The sequence below is a fragment of the Pelophylax lessonae genome (genome assembly GCF_965119305.1).
Source record: "Pelophylax lessonae genome assembly, chromosome: 1".
NCBI classification, from domain to species: Eukaryota; Metazoa; Chordata; class Amphibia; order Anura; family Ranidae; genus Pelophylax; species Pelophylax lessonae.
In genome coordinates, this window is record NC_138768.1 from 86,173,738 (window position 1) to 86,194,795 (window position 21,058).

Below are 21,058 nucleotides of genomic sequence, written 5' to 3' on the forward strand. Positions count from 1 at the left end.
ATTGTGTACCCCCACTTGGATTTCTTATCCATCCCCGATACTCCACTATATGGACTAAAGTCACTTGAGTGACTCTTTGCATGCTAAAAAGTCACTAGTAGACTGATCAAATCGCACCAGCATATGATCAAGTATCCCTAGTAGTGGATATTTTGCACTATTAATTTTGAACTAGTCTATTATATTTTTTATATTATAGCAATACGTCACTTGAACTTTGCACTCTGCACTTTCTATTGGCTATTTGTCATGAAATAATTCGTTTAGCACTGTTATTGCTCATGCATTATTTTGCAAGAATTTGTTTTAGCACTGGTATTGCACAGTTACTGTAATAATGACACTGGCAGGGAAGGGGTTAACACTGGGTGATCAAGGGGTAAATGTGAGCCTAGGGGAGTGATTCCAACTGGGGGAGGGGCTTGTGAAATGATCACAGAGACCTGTGACCCTATATAGAAGACCACAGGAGCTCTGATCCTTCCAGAGCGAAGAATGGCCAGCTGTGTTTACAACAGCTGACCTTTCTTCTCTCAGCGGAGAGCGATCACGTGTGCCAGGAGGCAATTGGAGTATCCGCTGCTGAGTGGGGGGCAGGAGCATGCCGCGCGCCAGCCCCCCTACTGCAGGCACGCGACGATGTAGCCCTATGTCGCTTCGCGCAGGAGGGCCAGCCTGCCGCAGTATATATGCGGTGGGGGGTCCGGAATCGGTTAAGCGTGCAAAATCTGCTTTAGCTCTGCAGAAAATCAGCGTCCAGGTTTTTTGGCAAAGCTTAAAGCGGTAGTATACTCGTCAGACCTTTTTTTCTCAATTTAAAGCCTGTAATAAGTCATTGTTAATCACATAGCCTGTAAAACATATGATAAAAAAATCATCCTTACAACAACATCTTATTGATCACGGTCTGCGGCATTTTTGTTCATGTATAGCGCCGCCATCCTTACTGTTTCCCTGTTCTTCTCTGTGATGCATTTCTGCCCTCAGTGTTCGGTCTGTTAAGAAATCCCGCGCATGCGCACTAGCCGCAGTTTCTCCTCGCATCTTTGGCTCTCTCCACCATCACTCCCCTTTGACGTTGTAAGTCGCATGGGGTAGTGGAGGAATGCCTGAATGGGGACGGACGGAGTCTCGCGAGAGAGCATGGCGCTGATGTCTAGTAAAGGAAATGACGCAGCCCCGGTGTGAGACCCTGCATTATTCCGACAGCAGCAATAACTTGCCGGAAAATGTGAATGAACGGAGCATGCGGAGGTGAAGTAATTAAAAATTACAAGCAAAATATCTCAGCAACGGAAAAAGTGAGTGGCAAAGGAGAAAGGTAAAAATATTATATGCACACATACGATTTTAAATATGAGCGGTTCATTATTCTTTGCTAGCAGTGTCAAGTTTTCTTGTCGTGTAATGAAGGACATTTCTTTCCGATGACTGATGTGTACTTGTGATTTAAGTCTGTGCATGTCGCGGTTTTGGGTTTAGTAAAAAAACTAATATTGAAGTACTAGAGCAAAATGCTTGAGTGGAAGACAAAACCAAAATGAGGGGCCAGAGAAGTTTCCCCCAGCTATTCTACACTTGTCCTTAATGTGCCAATACAAGATCAGTCATTGAGGTGTAGCTCTACCCCTGTAGGTGCTGCAGATTAGGATGGATCCTCTGCGCGACCTTTTCCAAAAAGCCTCAGCCCCTTTAAACACACCAGGTTGAGTTGAGAACCATACAATATCACAGGAAAATTATTTGAGGCAATACTTCGTGCCAAGTAGTAGTGCCATATCAGGGAAAACCGGTACCAAACCAGGTAGAAAAGGCAAACTTCGTATATGGTCACCCAATATGGTTGGTAACTAGGCAAGCATAAATGGATTAACAATGGTAATAACACAATTCAGCATACAAAGTAATTAACAGTAAGAACTAGGAATAAGATGACATTTGGAGGTTGATTTATTAAAATTAAATAGTGCAAAATCTGCTGCAGCTGCACATGGTTGCCAGCTTCTAACTTCAGCTTTTTCAATTAAACTTTGACCAAAAAAAAAAAATTGAAGCACATTGGTTTCTATGCAGGAGCTGCACCAGATTTAGCACTCTCCAATTTTAGTAAATCAACCCCTTGGCATCCGGATCAGGATAAGCTTTAGCGATGCCACCTCAAATGCAGCAGTGTGCAGTAGTAAAAGTTTAATCTACTGGAATTACACTGCCAGAGTGCATTTATGGTAGAAATGCTAGGCCTAGACTGACTGGGTATGCACTGTCCAAAAGAAAATAAAGATAGTAGCAGAGGGGTCAGGCGAACAAAAGGAGACTTGCAAAATTACAAGAGGAGTAGTCCTTTGGAATATTCTTCTGCCAGCTATCTTTGGGGGGCCTTTAAGAGTGTCTCTGCACTGAACGAACATGCAATATATTGTGAGTGCATTATAGATAAGATATGGTCTTGGCAAAGGTGTAAGGTAGATCTACTTCAGTGTAATGTGGTATAGGCATTGTCTAGGTTTTCGAATAGATGTGGTAGAGGGTGCAGTAGGGATTGGGTACACTTGCTCTGAGTGGCCCAGTGGCCACTCAAAATCAGTCCCTGCTAGCAGTATCAGCAATGGGCGGATAGCTCATGCTTGGAAACTAGCACTACCTGGCCAGACATTTTGTGGACCCCTGACCATAACACCTATACAAGCTGGTTGAAAATCTAATACTAAAACCATTGTCATGGACCCCTTTGAATTCCAACAGCCTCTTCTATGAAGGCTCACTACTAGACTTTAGTCTAAGGAGTATTTTTGAGGTCAGGCACTCCCTTTTGGAATGTGTAGACTTGGTGTTGCAATTCACAGCTGAAAATGTTCTGTAGGAGTTGAGGTCAGGGCTGTACAGGCTACTATATTTCCTATATTCACATAGATCTCACAAAACAAGGTCTTAACAGAGCTGTGTTTAGGCACAGTCATGCAGAACAGAAAAAGGCCTTCCCTAACCTGTCGCCATAAGGCTGGAAGCACCTAATCCATGGAAACCCCTAACAATTAAAAGGGGTATCCACATACATTCTTCCATATAGGGTAGATATGATGGTCAAGGTGCCCATAAACTTTCAGCCACAGTTTATCCATTGTGTTGGTTTCTGCCTATTTCCATAGAAGCAGAAAAAAAAAAAAAATCCACTGTTGGGCTACATTTATATTAGCTTCTGGTGTTTGTGGTCTGTTTAAAATGTAGGAGAAAATTACTTGGGAAATACAAACTTTATCCAAAAATGTATTTTTACACAAGCAGACCAGCAAAATGTTGTACCTCTATTTTCTTCTGATAGCTCTCGCCTTGAATAATTCTATCAACATAAATACTGGGAATGTGGATGTCTTCTGGTGCAAAGGATCCGGTTTCAACAATTTCTTCAACCTGTTTTGTGGGGGAAAAAAAAAAAAAAAAAAAATGGAAATCTAAAATAGGAATGCAAGCTTAGGTACAGACAAACCTACTGGTAATGCTTTTTGAACAGTAAAAAATATTTGGATTGTTCATCGCCCACAATTAAATTTAAGGCCTGGGTGTAGTAAGGTCTCAAACCTTTTAAATTACTATGGTAATAGTGACCCATTAGAAGAAAATTACATGGGCTCCATCGAGCCCGAGCTTTAGACGTAAGGGCACATCACTAAGTGGTGTAGGTTACCAAGGAAGGTCCTTGCTTTTGAAATCCATATAACATGCAACTTTTTCTTTTTTTTTTTTAATGTAAAGTGCAACACAGTGCTGTGTTACTATGCATTGTGGCATGCTGAAATCATGTGTGGCCGTGTGGTGTTGACTTTGTGAGCTGGGGTGCCATTTAAAATTAACACATAATGTGCACCTCAGTTAAATACACAATCCATTGCAAACCAGTGCATGAAAAAAAATTCAAAGGACGCCATTGTTGGGCAACATGCTTTTTCAGAATGTCAGCAGTTTCTGCCTTTAGCAGTCTTTGCCTTCAATTCTACAAACCTAGAACAAGCATGTAGATCATGAAAAGCATGTAGATCATAAAAATACTCGTAAAATCCATTTCTCTGAGTTTGACGGACACAGCACTCCACAAATCATAACTACTGGTTATATTGCCTCCTCCAGGAGTAGGACTGGGCAAGAACACCACACTTGGCTAGGCCCAATGGCCGTCCTTTAGCTAGTATATAAACCCCCCCCCCCCTCTCTCGCTCTGCTCTAGGTAATCAGTTTAGTAGCAAGCAGCATTAGAAGCATCAAAAGCTCTTTAGCGGGGTGGGTACTGTGTTTGAAACCAGATAAATTGATTTTATGGCAAGTACAAAAATCCCATTTTCTTTTGTTCGACGGACAACGCTCCATAAATCCATAACTACTGGGATGGCTAAAAGCAGTGCCAAAAAGAAAATGAGGGATTGGGGGGAAAAAAACCCAAGACTAAACATAACAGCCCTAATCAGGACACAGTAGCCCCATCTGAAAAAAAAAAATTTAAAACCCTCAAGAGGGAACAGTCCCCCCTAAACAGCAGACTGCAAAACCTTGCGGCCAAAAGAAGCATCCTCAGATGCCAAAAGATCTGATCTTTGTGGAATTTTGTGAACGTGTGCACCGACAACCGAGTGGCCTCCTTGCAAACTTGAGATATTAATGGTCGATGATGGAAGGCCCAAGAAGTATTTAGCGCCCGAGTAGAATGCGTTGTGACATGGAAGAGTGGAACCTGACCTTTAATGAAATAGGCTTGAGTCACCATCTGTCTGATCTATCTGGAGAAGGTAGCCGAAGAAGCAGCCAGCCCTTATGTTGGTCCGTCTGTAACCATAAAAAGCAAGTCTGACCTCCAGAAGGACTCCGTAGCTGCAAGATACACCCGAATAGCCTGATCCGAATAGCCTGATCCATAGCCAAAGTATGCAATGGGATGAGCTGGTTTAGGACACAAGGCAGGCAACATAATGTCCTCACTCAAATGAAAGTAGAGCCAGAGAAAAGGATCGAGAGTGAGCGCCAATTGACTCACACTAAGAAACGTACGCTTTCCACATACGACGGTATATCTTGCAAGACGACTATTTCGTCTTCACCATAGTAGGGATCACTGATCCAGAAAAAACTATCCCTCAGTACCTGGCTTTCAATTGCCAAGCCATTAAAACCAGCGACTAAAGCAGGATGGAAGATCAGCGCTTGGGACAACTGGTCTTCTGAGGGTAGCTCCCAGGGGACATTTACTGCCAGCAAACCGATTGGAAGACTCGTGCCCCTGGATTGCTTGCATGAATTGCGGAAGAAGCTTGAGCCAAGGAGGATACTGGCCTTACTGTGCCCCTAGGATGCCTGCGGCATCTACCAGAAGAACCCGTGACCTCACCATGAGGGGCCAAACCCGCTTCATGCAGGACTGTGCAAACAGAACTGTCTTAAAGGTGGATACCACCAGATCCAATACCTGTATGCAAGTCGGAAGAGAGAAATGCCTGACAGCAGCCGCTGAATCACAGCCTGTGGTTCCTGAAGATTGAAAGAAATGTATATGTAATTCCACACTATGGATCTATGGTGAGTATAAAGGTCTGGCTGCTGCCCCCACTACAACTAACCACCTAAGGTGGCGTCTAAAAAGAAGTGTGCTGAATGAAAATGGGTGTTGGCGCTGCTTATATTAAATATGTGCAAATGTCACCTTATGTAAATAGTGTATGGTCCCCTATCTAAAAATGAGACCCTGTGCAAATTACAAAATTCAAATGCATAAAAATACAAAATAAATTGATGAAAGTTGTGCAAATGATTTTACAGTACCTATGCAGTGCATACATATAACTAGTGTAAATCCAAAATTGGTGCTGTCCACACTGTGGAGGTGCAAGTACAATAATAAAAAAGTCACTATATGCCAAATAACCTGAGTGCAAATAAATATTGTGCAAATAACTTGTGTGAAAAAAATAAAATGTCAAAATATACAGCAAACCACTTAGTAAGGGATATCCCCTTTAATTAAATATATAATTCCTAAAAATTGTCCACAATGCTGAACCAGCCATAGTAAAAATGTTGCATGCCCCTGCCTCGGTTTTCCTTTCAGCCGGGTCTCTGTACTGAGATCATGGTGGCTTTATTAAACCTGGAAACAGGAGGGTCCACCATTTTAAAAAGGGACTCCTCAAAAGGGTAACATACTGCAAAATGTTTGGTGACCAAAAAAGGGTAACTTTGGTTATTAACATTCCCTTCTAGGTAAACCTGTCTAAATAAGGCACATAAGGAAACACCTTTGGAGTGGCTACATCATCCGTATACTCCATTTTTCAAGTTTCACAAGCTGCAGTAACAAGTGCTACTAGTTCACTAGCGCTTTGTCACTTGCTGCTTTGACCATGAATGCATCATCCTCGCTATCGGACGGATCTGGGGGTGTGATATCAAGCCCCCCTGGATGAGCCACATCCACGGCAGCATCAGGTTCAGAATCAGAGGAGACAAGACAGAACAGGGGGGGGGGGGGGGGGGAGGCTGGGGACGCCTCCTCCTGGGCCTTTGCCCACTTACCACTTCCATCCAGGATACTACTAAGGACGGTAGATAGAGTGCCATCAGCGCAACCATGAAAAGCTGGGGTTCTGAGGGGCCTGCCACCTCCATGAGGGCAGTCAGTGGGGGATATGTGATCCTGAGGCTCCATAGAGAAAAGGAAGACTTCGCAGTACAAAAAGATCTTTTGGCACCACTAAAGGATTCCCCCAATGCTCAGGGTACCTATCAGCAGAGAGACTAAAGCTGATGTAATTGTGCGCTACCCTTACTAGAAAACCCCAAAAGTGATAAACTGAGGAGAAAAAAAAAAAAGTTATTTGGACTTTAGATTGCACGTTCACACATAGGAGTGCTTTTTTTTTTTTTGCACTTCAGGACTTGTTTCACTTGCTCTTTATATAACCAGAAACGGTGTTCCTGCACTACTCAAAAACCAAATTATCAAACATTGTGCATGATGGAACATATTTCCGTCAACATAAGGGAGTTGCAAAGGGAGCAAAATACGCACCAGTATGGCAAATATTTTTTTAAGTGGGAACACGAGGAGAGCTTTGGAAAAAACATTAAGAACCTGTTCATGTATAAGATACATAGATGACATGTTCATTATGTGGAAGGGGACAGAAGAGGGCCTCAAGGAATTCCTGGAAAATATCAATCTCATCTTATCAATGCTTATTATATTGGATTTTCAGGAACATGGGATAAAAAATTGCCAATTTTTTAGATCTGACAATTTACAGAAAAGGGAATACATTTTACACCAAAACATTCTTAAAAACCACTGATCGTAATGGCTACATTCAAACACATAGTTGCCACCATCCTAGGTGGATAAAGGGAATACCTAAAAGTCAATTAATGAGGATTCGCGCAAATGTAAGGAAGGGACTGAATTTAATTACCAGGCAGATATACTTGTTAATAGATGTTAAAGGATATAGGGAACAAAAATTTACAGAATGTCAACAGAAGTTGTTAATTTAGATAGAACCTTATTGTTGAAAGGATAAATTGAAGGGAAAAAGTAGATCAGAGTAGGCCTTCCTCAAATACAATAGAAACTCTGGGGAATTGGAAGGGATTCTTAGAAAACACTGGCCTATTTTATTACGAGATAGTGTTAGTGAATATTTTGCCCCCTAAACCTAGATTTGTGTACCGTAGGGGACCCAATTTGAGGGACAGACTGGTGCACAATGTACGACCCCTCCCAAGTCGTTGGGTACTTTTTTGGATTACCATGGTTTCTATATGTGTGGCAGACATAAGCCATGCAGAACTGTGAAGGCTAGAAAGAGGAAAATGCTGTCTTTCAAACGAATTACTAGTGAAAGATGGCGCTGGTTATAAATTGTGTGCGCCGAGATTCACTAGCAATAATACTCAATTTGTGTGTATATTTTATTTTTATATATATATATATATATATATATATATATATATATATATATATATATATATATATATATATATATATATATATATATATATATATATATATATATATATATATATATATATATATATATATATACACATACATATACATATACATATACACACATACATACACACACCATCCATACGTGCATGATAGTTTGCCTGTAAACTTAATTAAGGCTGAGCGTCACTATGATAAATAGTATGTTCACACACCATACATACACACCAATAAATTAAAACCTAAAACTGTAGTTGATGTACAAATGAAAAAACACCCAATTATGTGCATAATAAATTTCTACTAAATATTTACAAAAAGTGCTATGTGCATAAAAACAGTCCAATTCAAACAATATGGCAAATATGATGTCTAAAGTCCAATAGTGTAATGAAGACGAGTAGCTGCCACTACACTATTGGACTTAGACATATTTGCCATATTGCTGGAATTGGACTGTTTTTATATGCACATAGCACTTTTTGTAAATATTTAGTAGAAATTTATTTTGCAACTATTTTGTTAGAAATGTATGCACATGAATTACCGTAATTAGTTTGGACTTCAACTACACGGTTTTAGGTTTTAATTTATTGCTGGATAGAGAGATACATACATACACATTGAATATTGCTAGTGAATCTCAGCACACAATTTATAAACCGCACCATCTTTCACTATTCATTAATTCATTTATGCATGTGTTCACCCACATTTAAAGTGAGTTTTTTTATTGTTGGTTATTTGAACTGTTCTGGGGTTTTGGCATCTTTACAGTATTTATAACTTCAAAAGAATACCCTATTAAAAAAAAAAAAAAAAAGCATACAGCTTGTCATAGCACACGTCACCTATCTGCTTTCCTGCCCATGTGGCCTACAATATGTGGGCCGCACTATGTGGAAGCTGATGGTGTGATTGGGTGAAGAAGTAAACATTAGGAAGGGCTTTAGAAAGCAGTGTCTCTAATAATAATTTTAGATTAGAACATAATAGGAACCCTAGCCTGCTCACATATCAATAATCATTTTGTGGATGAATGAGATGTTTTATCAATATCCCCTTGTAGCTTAATTATACATGCAGTTAGTCAATTTGTGATGGAGAAGTTTACTTATATATATATATAATATGCACCCCTATGAGCTTTGGAGATTAAGGAATAATGTTAGCTACTAATGTGGCTTTTTAGAACAAATTTGGTTTCATATTTTATTACACGGTTTTCCATTTAGGCTCCCTCTGGGGGAAAAATTTTAATGTGGGGCTAATGGAGGAATATGGTTATTATCCAACGATTGGTAGGATAGCATCAGAAAGGTTTACCGGATCTAGTCCAGTGTATAAACAAGGAGGAGTCCCATCCTGGACCAATGTAACCATGTCTGTTTTTTTCATAGCTTGAAATCTGCTTAAAGTGCATGTCAGAGCAAAACAAACATTAAAAGAATATATGCAGTACATCTATCACAAGTAAAAAGGAAAGGTCCCTGGAGGAGTGTTGATTTCCAATGACATTTAGAAAGGCAACTGCATCAAGGATACTCTAAGCTGGGGAACAATGGTAGAGGTGGATACTCAACCAAAGCCTAAAAAAGAAACCCATTTTAAATTGAAGCTACATTTCACAATTTGCAACTGCAGACACAAACTACCAACCAGTTTTATAACCGAGAAAGAAAATCTTAGTATTGGAAAAACGGTAAGAAAACTACTCTTAGCATACAGATGTCCTTGCATTGTCCAAGCATCGAGAAACACCAACAAACTAAACTGTTCAACAATAAATAAAGGAATGTTTCCGGAACCTTTCTACAAGTGGACTTAAATACAAAGTGAGATCAAATCGAAACCAACTAAATATCTCCTTTTATAAAACAAAATCTCACATTAGTACTTTAATATCACCAATAAGGACTTCACCCATGAACACCATGAATATAACAGCTTAATCCAGGATAAAAACCATTACTGTTCCACAGGGGGTTGGGTTGAATTTATCCAATTTAATTTCCAAAAGACCTAAAATGGGAATTCTTAGTCTTAGGCAATGACTGCACCTGGCTACCAGATTTCACTCTAACAAACATTGGGTTATTTTATAGACGCATCTCCTAAATCAAAGGTGGGTAAATATTCTGAACTACACCCTCTAGGCAAGTCTAAGGGAATTTTGGAAATAAGGGAAAGTTCAGAAAGGAAAAAAAGGGAAAACTCCCATCTTAATCACTCCATTTAACAGACTCTCGGTCACTGTTCCAAAAAGATGCTCTTTCAATCTAAGGCTCTGTCTATCAAGCTCCCTGAAAGCCCCTCACACATCAACAGACCATTAGATAAGCAGCCCTGCAAATATCCAGGTGTGGTTCCATAATCCTTTCATTTCCTTTAAGAACTACGTTGCAAAAATGTTCCTCTCATTTCTGAAGAGAACTGTATTTCACAGTTTCTGGTCTTAAGATTTTGGCATTATATTCACCACCTCAGGAATCAAGCAATTGTGTCAAGCTTTTATCAGCGCAATTGTTAGCATCGTTTCGAGCCTCATTCTGCTGCAGAAGATTCTGGAGGGGAGGTCTGGCTAGGTGGACCTTGTCTGTCAGTATATTCCAATTGCCTATATTCTAAGACAGTGGTGATGGTACCTTCTAAAAATGAGGAAATGTTTTATTTTTTATTTTAGCCAAGTCATCTAAATTCCTGGGTCTAAATCTTTAGTCGTTCTATTAGTTGCAATTACCCGATTTTAATTCAACAGTGTATGTAATGTGAAATAAATCTATCTATCCTTCCATCTATCCAGAAAGGATTCAGGAAATTGGGTTAGTATAGTAATATGTATTCATTTTATTTTAGGCTGATTAGCACACCAGAAGGCTGGAGGCACTGTCATATGAACTAAATCAATATTGCCAACTTACTCATACAGTTTACAGTATTCCTTCTTGGTGTGTGGATGATCATACAAGCACTTTTTTTCCATATTGATGTACAGCTGTCACAGAGGTAGGAGGAGCTTTTTTGGACTATACAGAACATTAATCCCTTAGTGACCGGCATTTGATAGTTTTTCCTCCCTAAAGTGTCATTAAACCCCCATTAATCGTGTAAGCTTGGGACATTTTTTGTACTCCTTGAGAAAAAGATCAACTTTTCATTTTTGACACAATCAACTTATCCATTTTTACACTTTTAAACAGATAAAATGCTATGATAAAATGCTATATTCAGAACAGGAAAAGGGGATTTCAGAGTTTAAAAATTTTTTAGGAAGTTGAATCATGTAAGCAAAAAAGTTGCCTGCTCCCCAAAATTAAAAAATAAAAGTTCAATATTTCCTAAAACCATCAGAAGCAGGCCTAACTGCAAAAGATGATGAAATGTGCTCCACGGTGGTATTTTTCTATTTTAATGCTTAACGGCTCAAAAGGGGGCTTAGAATTTATGGCCTACTTCAGGACTTAATCCATTTCTTTCAACCCTCCGGGGCACCACTGGAGCAGCATGCCAAACATTTTTCTTTTTCATTCTCCTCTATTTTCAGAGCAAACCATTTCTGTCACACACGCAGTTTTAAACCATTGCTTTAGCCTAATTTTCAGTCAAATCTCCTATGGTATGTTGAATCTGCAGTAGAATATATTAAAGGGGGAAGTACAGGATTGAATGAGAATCTATATTGTAGAAAGAAGTCTGTTAGGGAGAATGGCAGTCAAAATAATATCTGGAACATATTTAACTCTTGTGTGCCTAATACTTGCCAAATACTGTACAGGCAAAGCAGAGCAGATTTGCAAAAGCAAAAACTATTATGACCAGTGCAGCTGTCATCTAGACCACCCCTCGTCTACAAACATAATCCAGAAGGAATCTGAAGGCAATCAAGAGCAAAAAAGGAGTAGGGCAAGAGAGAATTCCAACAAAAGAAAACATGCACCACACTACAAACATAACTCTATTAAAGATGGAAATGGGACCAAACATACACCCAATAAAGGATATTTTGCAAGAAAGGATGGTTCAATAGTTGCAAGACCAAAAAAAATGGATTTGTCTTACCATAAAATCCTTTTCTCTGATGTTCATTGATGGACACAGCTCCATATCTTTGACCCTTGGGTTATGCTGCCTCCTACAGGAGTAGGACACTAGGCAGGAAAAAATGGACTACGCCTATAGGGAAGGCCTAGGGGGTATACGCCCACTTCCTGCTACAGGGCTTCAGTTTTGTAACAAGCAGTGTCAGCAATACATAACCTAACTCAGAGGGACGGGTGCTGTGTCTGTCAATGAACATCAGAGAAAAGGATTTTACGGTAGGACAAAAATTCGGTTTTGGTTCATTGATGGACACCGCTCCATATCTTCTTTGACCCTTGGGACATCCCACAGCAGTGTCAGCCTGAGGGGTGGAAAAACCAGCAACAGACAAAATTCCAAAAAGGGCTAAAACGTAGCCAACCAGGTAAGCAAAAAGCTCAACCAGGAATAACTGGAGCTCACCTACCAGGAAAAAAAAAAAAAAAAAAACACACCTTTAAGAGGCAGGAGCCTCTGCAACAACGGCCTGCTAAACTTGCAGCCAAAAGCAGCATCCACAAATGCAAATACATCCACCTTATGAAACTGTGAATGTGTGCACAGACTACTAGGTGGCTGCCTTGCAAACCTGGACTACTGACGCCTGATGACGGAGGGTCTAGGAGGCACCAATGCCCTCGTAAAATGCACCTTGACAGGGAAAGGAGGAAGGTGACCCTTGACGGATAGGCCTGCACCACCGTCTGCCTGATGTATCTGGAAATGGTCACAGCAGATGCAGCTGGCCCCTTATGAGAAACATCCATAAGGACAAATAAGGAATACGATTTGCGGATCGACTCAGTCGCCGCAAAATACACCGATAGCCCGGACCACATGCAGGGAATGGAACGCAATTTCTTTAGGATGTTTAGGCTTAGGACACAATGAAGAGGACACAATGAAGGCAACACAATATCTTTAAGTGGAACCCCCAAGACGACCTTCGGAAGGAACGACTGACAGGACATAGCACCACTGTCCATATGAACCACCAGGTAAGGTGACTGACAGGACAGCGCAGCCAGCTCTGACACCCTGCGTGCAGAAGCAATAGCCACCAAGGCAGCCACCTTCCATGACAGTAAGCAGAGGAAGTTCACGAATATTTTCAAAAAGTGGTTTTTGAAGAACCGACAGTACCAGATTAAGGTGCCACGGAGGCACCAGGGACCTTACTGGAGGAGCCAAATGGTTAACCCCCTGAACAAAGGTCTGGCATTGGCAGAAGATTGCCAAAGCATAAATCCGGCCCTTGATGGTGCCCAGGGCCAAACGCTGATCTACACCCCTTTGTACACTTTGTAGAATCTCCGACAGACAAGACACCAAAAAGGAACGGGGGGGGGGGGAATACACCAAGTAATGTATGCACTCCAAACTCAATCTTCCTAGCCATAGATTTCCTAGCTTTTAGCAGAGTAGGAATCACAGAATCTGACTTTCAATAGCTAAGCTATTAAAGCCAGCGACCATAAAGCAGGATGGAAGATCGGTCCTCAAGACAAAAAGATCTTCTGAGGGCGAAGTCGCCAAGGGGCATCAGATACCAGTGTTACCAGGACCGTTGAGGCCAGTCTGGAGGCACCAAAAGAAGGACTGGAATTCCTTCTGCCTCAATTCTGCACAGAAGTCTCGGCAAAAGTTGTAACGGAGGAAAGGCATACATTAGACGATACTGGCCCCAGGGGGCCACCAGAGCGTCTGAGGAGTTGGCCAGAGGATTCCAGGACCTTGCCACAAACCTCTGAACCTCCCGGTGGAAGTGAGAGACTAACAGGTCCACATCTGGGGTCCCCACAGGAGACTGAGTTATAACACCTACGGGTGAAGACCATTCGCCTGGATTCAGTGCCTGCCGACTGAGGTAGTCCGCATGCCAAAATTCCACCCCTGGGATGTGCACAGCAGAGAGGGCTGGAGCAAAGAGTTCTTCCCACCTTAGAATGCCAGCCATTTTGGCTGCTAGGGCACTTCTAGTGCCCCCTTGAAGGACATATGCCACAGCCGTGGCGTTGTCCGACTGAATCCTTCCTGAGCACATCAGCAAACGATTCCACTGGGACAGGCAAAGCCTGATCACCAGGATCTCCAGGCTAGTAATCGGCAGATTAGACTCCTCCTGAGACCAAACTACCTTGGCCGATTCCCGTGCCCAAGTCACCTCCCAAACCGGACAGGCTGGCATCCAAGGCAACAACTGCCCAGTACAGGGGAATAAAGGACTTTTTCTGCCAAAGCGCTGGAGAAGGGAGCGACCATAGTAAAGATCCCCTCATACTCCAGCTCAACAGATCAGATTGTCCAGGGACTGGATTGTTGTCCCATTTGGACAGTATCTCCTTTTTCAGAGGTCTGGTATAGAACTGAGCAAACTGAACCGCCTCAAAAAGGTGAAGACCAACAAGCCCAGCCCTTACATGCAAGTCCTGAGAGACGACCGGCAGTTGGTTAACAGGAGCCGAAGCACATGCTGCAACTTCAGCAGTTTTGCTTCCGAAAGAAACAGCCGGGCCGAGGCTGAACCCAGAGTCAGGCGCAGGTAGCCCAGTTTATTGGACGGAGTCAGAGCTGATTTCTGAAAATTCAGCGTCCAGCCGAACTCTCGCAGAGTTCACGAATGCCAAAAATTACAGCACAGTGCCCAAGTGGCTAGAACTTTTGTTTAGCAGCACTGGTATCGTTGGTTTGAACCCAAACTATGGCACTACCTGCCTGGAGTTTGCATGTTCTGTGTCTGCATGGGTTTACTCCCACACAAAAAAGACATGCTCCGATAGGCGAGTTGGTTCCAGTATGTGTATGTAAGAAGTTTGGGACCTTAGATTGTAAGCTCCTTGAGGGCAGGGACTGAAATGAACGTATAATAAATGTGCAAAACACTGCATACAATAATGGTGCTATACAAGTACATGTAAGAAATGAATAAAATTTGTGGACAGCATACCATCACACCTTTGAGATTAAAGAAAATAATCTGCGCCCAAGTGTTGTGATCTAAAAATCAGTGATTAATGATTAACAGCTGCATTCACTATTACACATCCCAATACTAAAACAAAAAAAAAAAAAAAAAAAAAGTGTTGTGCTGTGAATAGTCATACAGGTGCATCTCAAAAAAAATGTAAATATCAAAAGCATTTTTTTTTTTTTTAAATTTTGTTTTTTTATTTATTTTGATGATTATGGCTTACAGCTAGTGAAAACCCAGAATTCGATCTCAGAAAATGTGATTACTGTATAAGCCCAATAAAAAAAAAAAAAAAAAATGTTTATTTTAATACAGAAATGTTGGCTTACTAAAAAAGGCATGTCCATGTATAGTATGCACTATACCAATACTTGGTTGGGGCGCCTTTTGCATAAGTTACTGCATCAATGTGGCGTGGCATGGAGGCGATCAGCCTGTGGTACTGCTGAGGTGTTATGGAAGTCCAGGTTGATTTGATAGCGGCCTTCAGCTAGTCTACATTGTTGGGTTTGGTGTCTTCTCTTCCTCTTGACAATACCCCACGGGGTTTAGGTCAGGCAAGTTTACTGGCCAATCAAGCAGCATGACACCATTATTAAACAAGGTATTGGTATTTTTGGCAGTGAGGGCAGGTGCCCAAGTCCTGCTGATTAAATCAGCATCTCCATAAAGCTGGTCAGCAGAAGGAAGCGTGAAGTGCTCTAGAATTTCCTGGTAGAGGGCTGCGATGAATTTGGACTCGATAAAACACAGTGGACCAACACCAGCAGATGACATGGCTCCTCAAATCATCGACTGTGCAAAACTTCACACTGGACCTTACGCAACTTGGATTCTGTGCCTCTTCACTCTTCCTCCAGACTCTGGAACCTCAAGTTCCTAATGAAATGCAACATTTTTCATAGTCCGTGATGATTTGGGGAGCCATGTCATCTGCTGGTGTTGGTCCACTGTATTAAGCCCAAAGTCAGCGCCACCCTCTACTAGGAAATTTTGAAGCACTTCAGGCTTCTCCCTGCTGACCAGCTTTGTGGAGATGCGGATTTAATTTTTCCAGCAGGACTTGGCACCTACCCACACTGCCAAAAGTACCAATTCCGGTTTAATGGTCATGGCATTACGGTGCTTGATTAGCCAGCAAACTCACCTGACCTAAACCCCATAGAGAATCTGTGGGGTATTGTCAAGAGGAAGAAGAGGCGAGACACCAGATCAACAATGCAGACAAGCTGAAGGCAGCTATCAAAGAAACCTGGGCTTCCATAACACCTCAGCAGTGCTACAGGCTGATCTCCACGCCACATTGATGCAGCAATTCATGCTAAGTGAGCCCCGGACCAAGTATCGAGTGCTTACTATACTGCACATGGACATGCTTTTCAGTAAGCAAACCCCCCCCCCCCCCAAAATACAGAAAAGGGTATTTTTGACTTACTGTAAAATCCATTTATCTGATGTTCATTGACAGACACAGCTCCTGATTCTTCCTAACTATTGAGTTCTACTGCCCCCTACAGGAGAACACTAGGCAGGAAAAAGCAGCCAAAAGCTTGACTATGCCTATGAGAAATCTTAGAGGGTATACTCCCACTCTCAGCTATAGGCACTCAGTTTCGTCATAAGCAATGTCAGACGAAAGCCAACTCCGCAGAGGGGTGAGTGCTGTGTCCATCAATAAATCAGAGAAGTGGATTTTATGGTAAGTCAAAAACCCCCATTTTCGCTTATTGATGACAGCTCCTAACCATTGGGACGTGCCAAAGCAGTGTTAAACATGAGGCAAAAAAAAAAAAAAAATTCCCAAGGCCAACCAGGAAACCTGGAGCTCACCTGAAAAAAAAAAAAAAAAAAAAAAACAATACAGCCTCAAAGAGGACCAGGTCCTCTAAACCACAGCCTGCAAAACCTTGCGGCCAAAAGAAGCATCCGCAGATGCCAACACATTCACTTTATAAAACTTTGTTAAAGTGTGCACCGACAACCAGATGGCTGCCTTGCAAACCTGCATCACTGATGCCTGATGCCTGATGACAGAAGGCCCAGGAGGCACTAAGCACCCAAGTAGAGAGTGTGCCTTAACAGGGAAAGGAGGAACCTGACCCCCAATTGAATAGGCCTGAATTACTGTATCTGATCCATCTGGAAACAATCACAACCTCCTGACTATACAGAGAAAAAAAAAAAAAACAGAGTGCCCTGTGTAAGAGTGTATACCCCCCTGGGACTGCCCATAGGCATAGTCAAGCCTAGTGTCCTACTCCTGTAGGGGGCAGTATAACCCAATGGTTAAGAATCAGGGGCAGTGTCAGTCAATGAACGAAAGAAGGGCTTTTTTAGGCCTTATGGAATATTAAAATTTTTTGAGATACTACATTTTGGGTTATCGCTAGCTGTAAGCTAGAATCAAAACCTTAAAAAAAAAAAAAAATACAGGAGTTTCACTTTTTAAATTGAATACTGAAATAAGTTAGCTTAGATGATAGTCTAATTTTTTGAGATGCACCTGTATATTCAAATAATCATGTAGTGCTTGTACACTGATGAAGAATAAAGTGCACAAAAATGAATCCGTATATACGCAGACGTAAAGCTGTAAACCTGTGTATTGAATATCATCATTTATGAAAGAAGTGCCAGGGTATACAGATTGGATATTTTCAATGAAAGCGCCAATTCTGTGCAAAGAAAAAAAAAAAAAAAAAAAAAAACACGAACAAATGTTCATTCAAAATGACAAATCTTCAAATAATGCAAAAATTGGTAAAGTGATTCCTTGTCCATACTCCACCATATACAATAATGAATAGATGCTTACCAGATGAGGAGACCCCAAACAAGGTTTAGCTATGCATTAGTGGGCGACACAGGACCCATACGTTCGAGGCGTTCTCAAAAAGATAATCTGATAATGCGGTTGGTTAGTGGTCATCATTCATTAATCAGGCAGGTGTATAAAAAAAAAAAAAAAAATACGAAAATTGCTCACTGTGCAATTTGACCAGCATAAACTGCCTGCTATTTTTTTTTTTTTTTTACCTGGCTCCTAGATTCAAAGCAATTTCGTCAAGCCCCGCACTATTCACTTAAAACCACTAAATGCAATCATTTGGAGAGGTGTCTGCGTATTTGCCAATATAGTGCAATAAGCCAAAATGGCTCATCTCACATGAGCAATCTTATTGGATGTTGCAGCCAACCCTTACATTCTCCAGCCCCTGGCAGCTCCTCCAGCTTGTGAAAACTCAAACCTTGCCTTGAAAACTGTACACGAGCAGCAGCTACACAGTGTACCAGGCAATCATGTACAAGCTTTTGGATTTACTCCATGCATATCAGAGGACGCTTCATTAAGTAAAAGGTAACTAAAGTCAGCTTTGAAACCGGCCATGCTCAGAACGGGAAAGTCCCGTTTTGACACCATACATTTTGTCAGGCAGTACAACATTAATGAACATAAGGTTTATTACACATGGATATAGACTCCAGAACCATTTCTAGGCAACAGCATCTATGGTGCTGCATCGTTTAGTAGATAAAGTTCTCTCTATTACTACAACACGGTTATGGTCAAAGGCAGAGACCAGCAGGCATTAGTAACAGTGCCATTACCCATTTCTCAGTTCTACTTTGGGATAAACCATAAAGATATTTAGCATTCAGGAAGAAAGCTCTGGTACCAACACTGGCTGGTGGTAATGTATCAAGCAGACATTTGTCAGATTTTGGCTTAATAAACAGATGCTGAACAGCAACACCTGTCATTTTGTGTCTGCTACACATCCAGGATGATGCCAAGGTATCCTTCCCTCAATGTCTGAAACAAGCATTTTAGACAACTTTGTATTTATATTTCAACACAGCAAGCAGTCAAGAAGTCATGAAGATGGAGGCATCAGAAGACAAAGCAACTACTAGAGTTTCTGGCCCATCACCACTAAAGGAGGGCAAACTCAGGTGATTTCACCATAAGTATGTATAGCAGGAAGTGCCGTAATGTGCATGTATGCATAGCACACCCAGGGCTACACAGGAGGACAACTGTGCTGTAGTGCTCATGTGCCAACAGGGAACATGCTGATAGGAAGGAGATTGTAGCATGACAAATGAGAGCATTCGTCTGCGCTTTTCCTTTGAGGTTTATTCGCAGGCTAAGGAGGGACAAGACTTAGGCAGACCTTCAGTAGAACTATAGGCAAAACATTTTCTTTTTGGATAGCGAAAGAGGGTTAACACCTTTAATAAGATTTATTTTTGCCATCTTTGGCTATGGGACAGGAAGTGAAGGGAAAATCTCCAATGGGACAAACAGGAAATCCCTGCAAATTAATGGAAATCTAGGGACCCCCAGGTTACCTGAACAAGTGTCCCCATTGGAATATTTCCCCTCTTACTTTTCTGGGGACAACCCAAAATATATATGGTTTTTACTTTCACTTTTGATAAATGGTGAACAGGACAAAGGGTGAATCTCCCTAATCGGGGCACAGACCACAATAAAGACCTGACAGGTGCTCCAATTCCTCTCTACTGTCCAACACCAAAAAAAAAAAAAAAAAAGGAAAGCATAAAAGAATATAATTTAAAGGGATCATACTGGGGTTTATTTACTGAAGCTGCAGTGCAAAAATCAGGCTCACTTCTGCAAAGAAAACAAACTTCCAGGTTTTAGCCCTTGTTCACACTGAGGGCAGGTTTGAAGTCATGCGAATTTAGCTGAACTTGCACGATTTCAAACCCTCTTTTCAGTCCGACTTTGGGGACGATTTGACAGACATCTGTGTGGGTTTATGCACAGAGGTCTATTGAAATCACCCCAAAGTCCCCAAAAAGTAGTGCAGGAACTACTTTTGGGAATCAGTGCGGCGCACTGATTCGGACGGTGCCGTTGCTGGCAATAGGCTCCGATTTGGCATGCAATTTGAATGTCAAATCAACCTGATGTGAACAGGGGCTCATTGCCAAAGCCTAATTGAACAAGCTGATGTTAGAAGCTGATTGGCTACCATGCACAGCTGCACCAGATTCTATGTGCCCTACCTTTAGAAAATCTACCCCAGTGTGTACTGCTCCGATGAACGGTCAATCATATACACCTTTATTAAGAAAAAATATCCATTCACATTAAAAAGGTTGCTGTAGCATGTGGAAGTAAGGCGTGCCCCAGCTGGTAAACTATCTTCCCTTATTCCCATGACCTGCAGTTAGAGGAACTGCAGCTGGGGCATTATCTGAGTGGTGATGAACCAACCCGCTCAAAGAACCCTCCCAGGTAAAATGTCTCCTAGGCATGTGGCCCGTTAGCCTAGGAGACCTTTTACCTGGAAATGGATACTGCACTCTTAAAATTAAATTAATGTACATATATAGAATAACCTCAGAGTTCTCTATGTACTAGTAGAACATATTTGACAGACTGATGGTGGCAAATCACTTGTTCACAGACTGACGTTTTATTGGTGTGGTGCACACTGATTATGCCTGCAATCAAACACCTATACTAAGAATAGCCACTGGATTGAGGTCGATTTAGTATGTGGAAGACAGACATGTACCCAAGTTGGTGAAAAGCCATCCTCCCTCGGTGGCCTGTGGTAGGAGGTGCAGTAGCTAAGGGCCTACCATGAGATGTACTCTACTGGCAACCTCCTTGTCTAAATAGTGATGGACCAACATGCTCAGCATCCACTTCCAGGTAAAAGGTCTTCTAGGCCAACAAGGACCATGCCTAGGAGACTTTATACCCTGAAGGGAACATCGAGTAGCCTGTTCCAACACCACTTCGATAAGGAGGAAGTCTCAAAGTAGGTACTTTTGAATTTCGAACAAGGGAGGACAGCTTTTCACCAGCTGGGGCACATATTTTGCTACATCAACACTGATTCAGTGGATATTTCCTTATGGTGTCCATGATCAACATTTCATTGGTGCAATGCACACAATGCGATAATGACTGCACAGAGACTGGACAGGCAATTTACCACCATCAGCCTGTCAAGAGTTTTCTACTAGAGATACATAGATGA

The 21,058-nt window shown here is 41.6% G+C and overlaps 1 protein-coding gene across 1 annotated transcript in view; it reads right to left on the reverse strand.

Annotated features, from left to right (window-relative positions):
• OXCT1 (3-oxoacid CoA-transferase 1) overlaps positions 1-21,058 on the reverse strand; it is a 261,457-nt gene that overhangs the window by 159,575 nt on the left and 80,824 nt on the right. Inside the window, exon 8 of the mRNA XM_082251643.1 lies at positions 3,301-3,408. Within this exon, the coding sequence (XP_082107769.1) occupies positions 3,301-3,408 (108 nt within the window). The remainder of the gene's footprint in view (positions 1-3,300; positions 3,409-21,058) is intronic.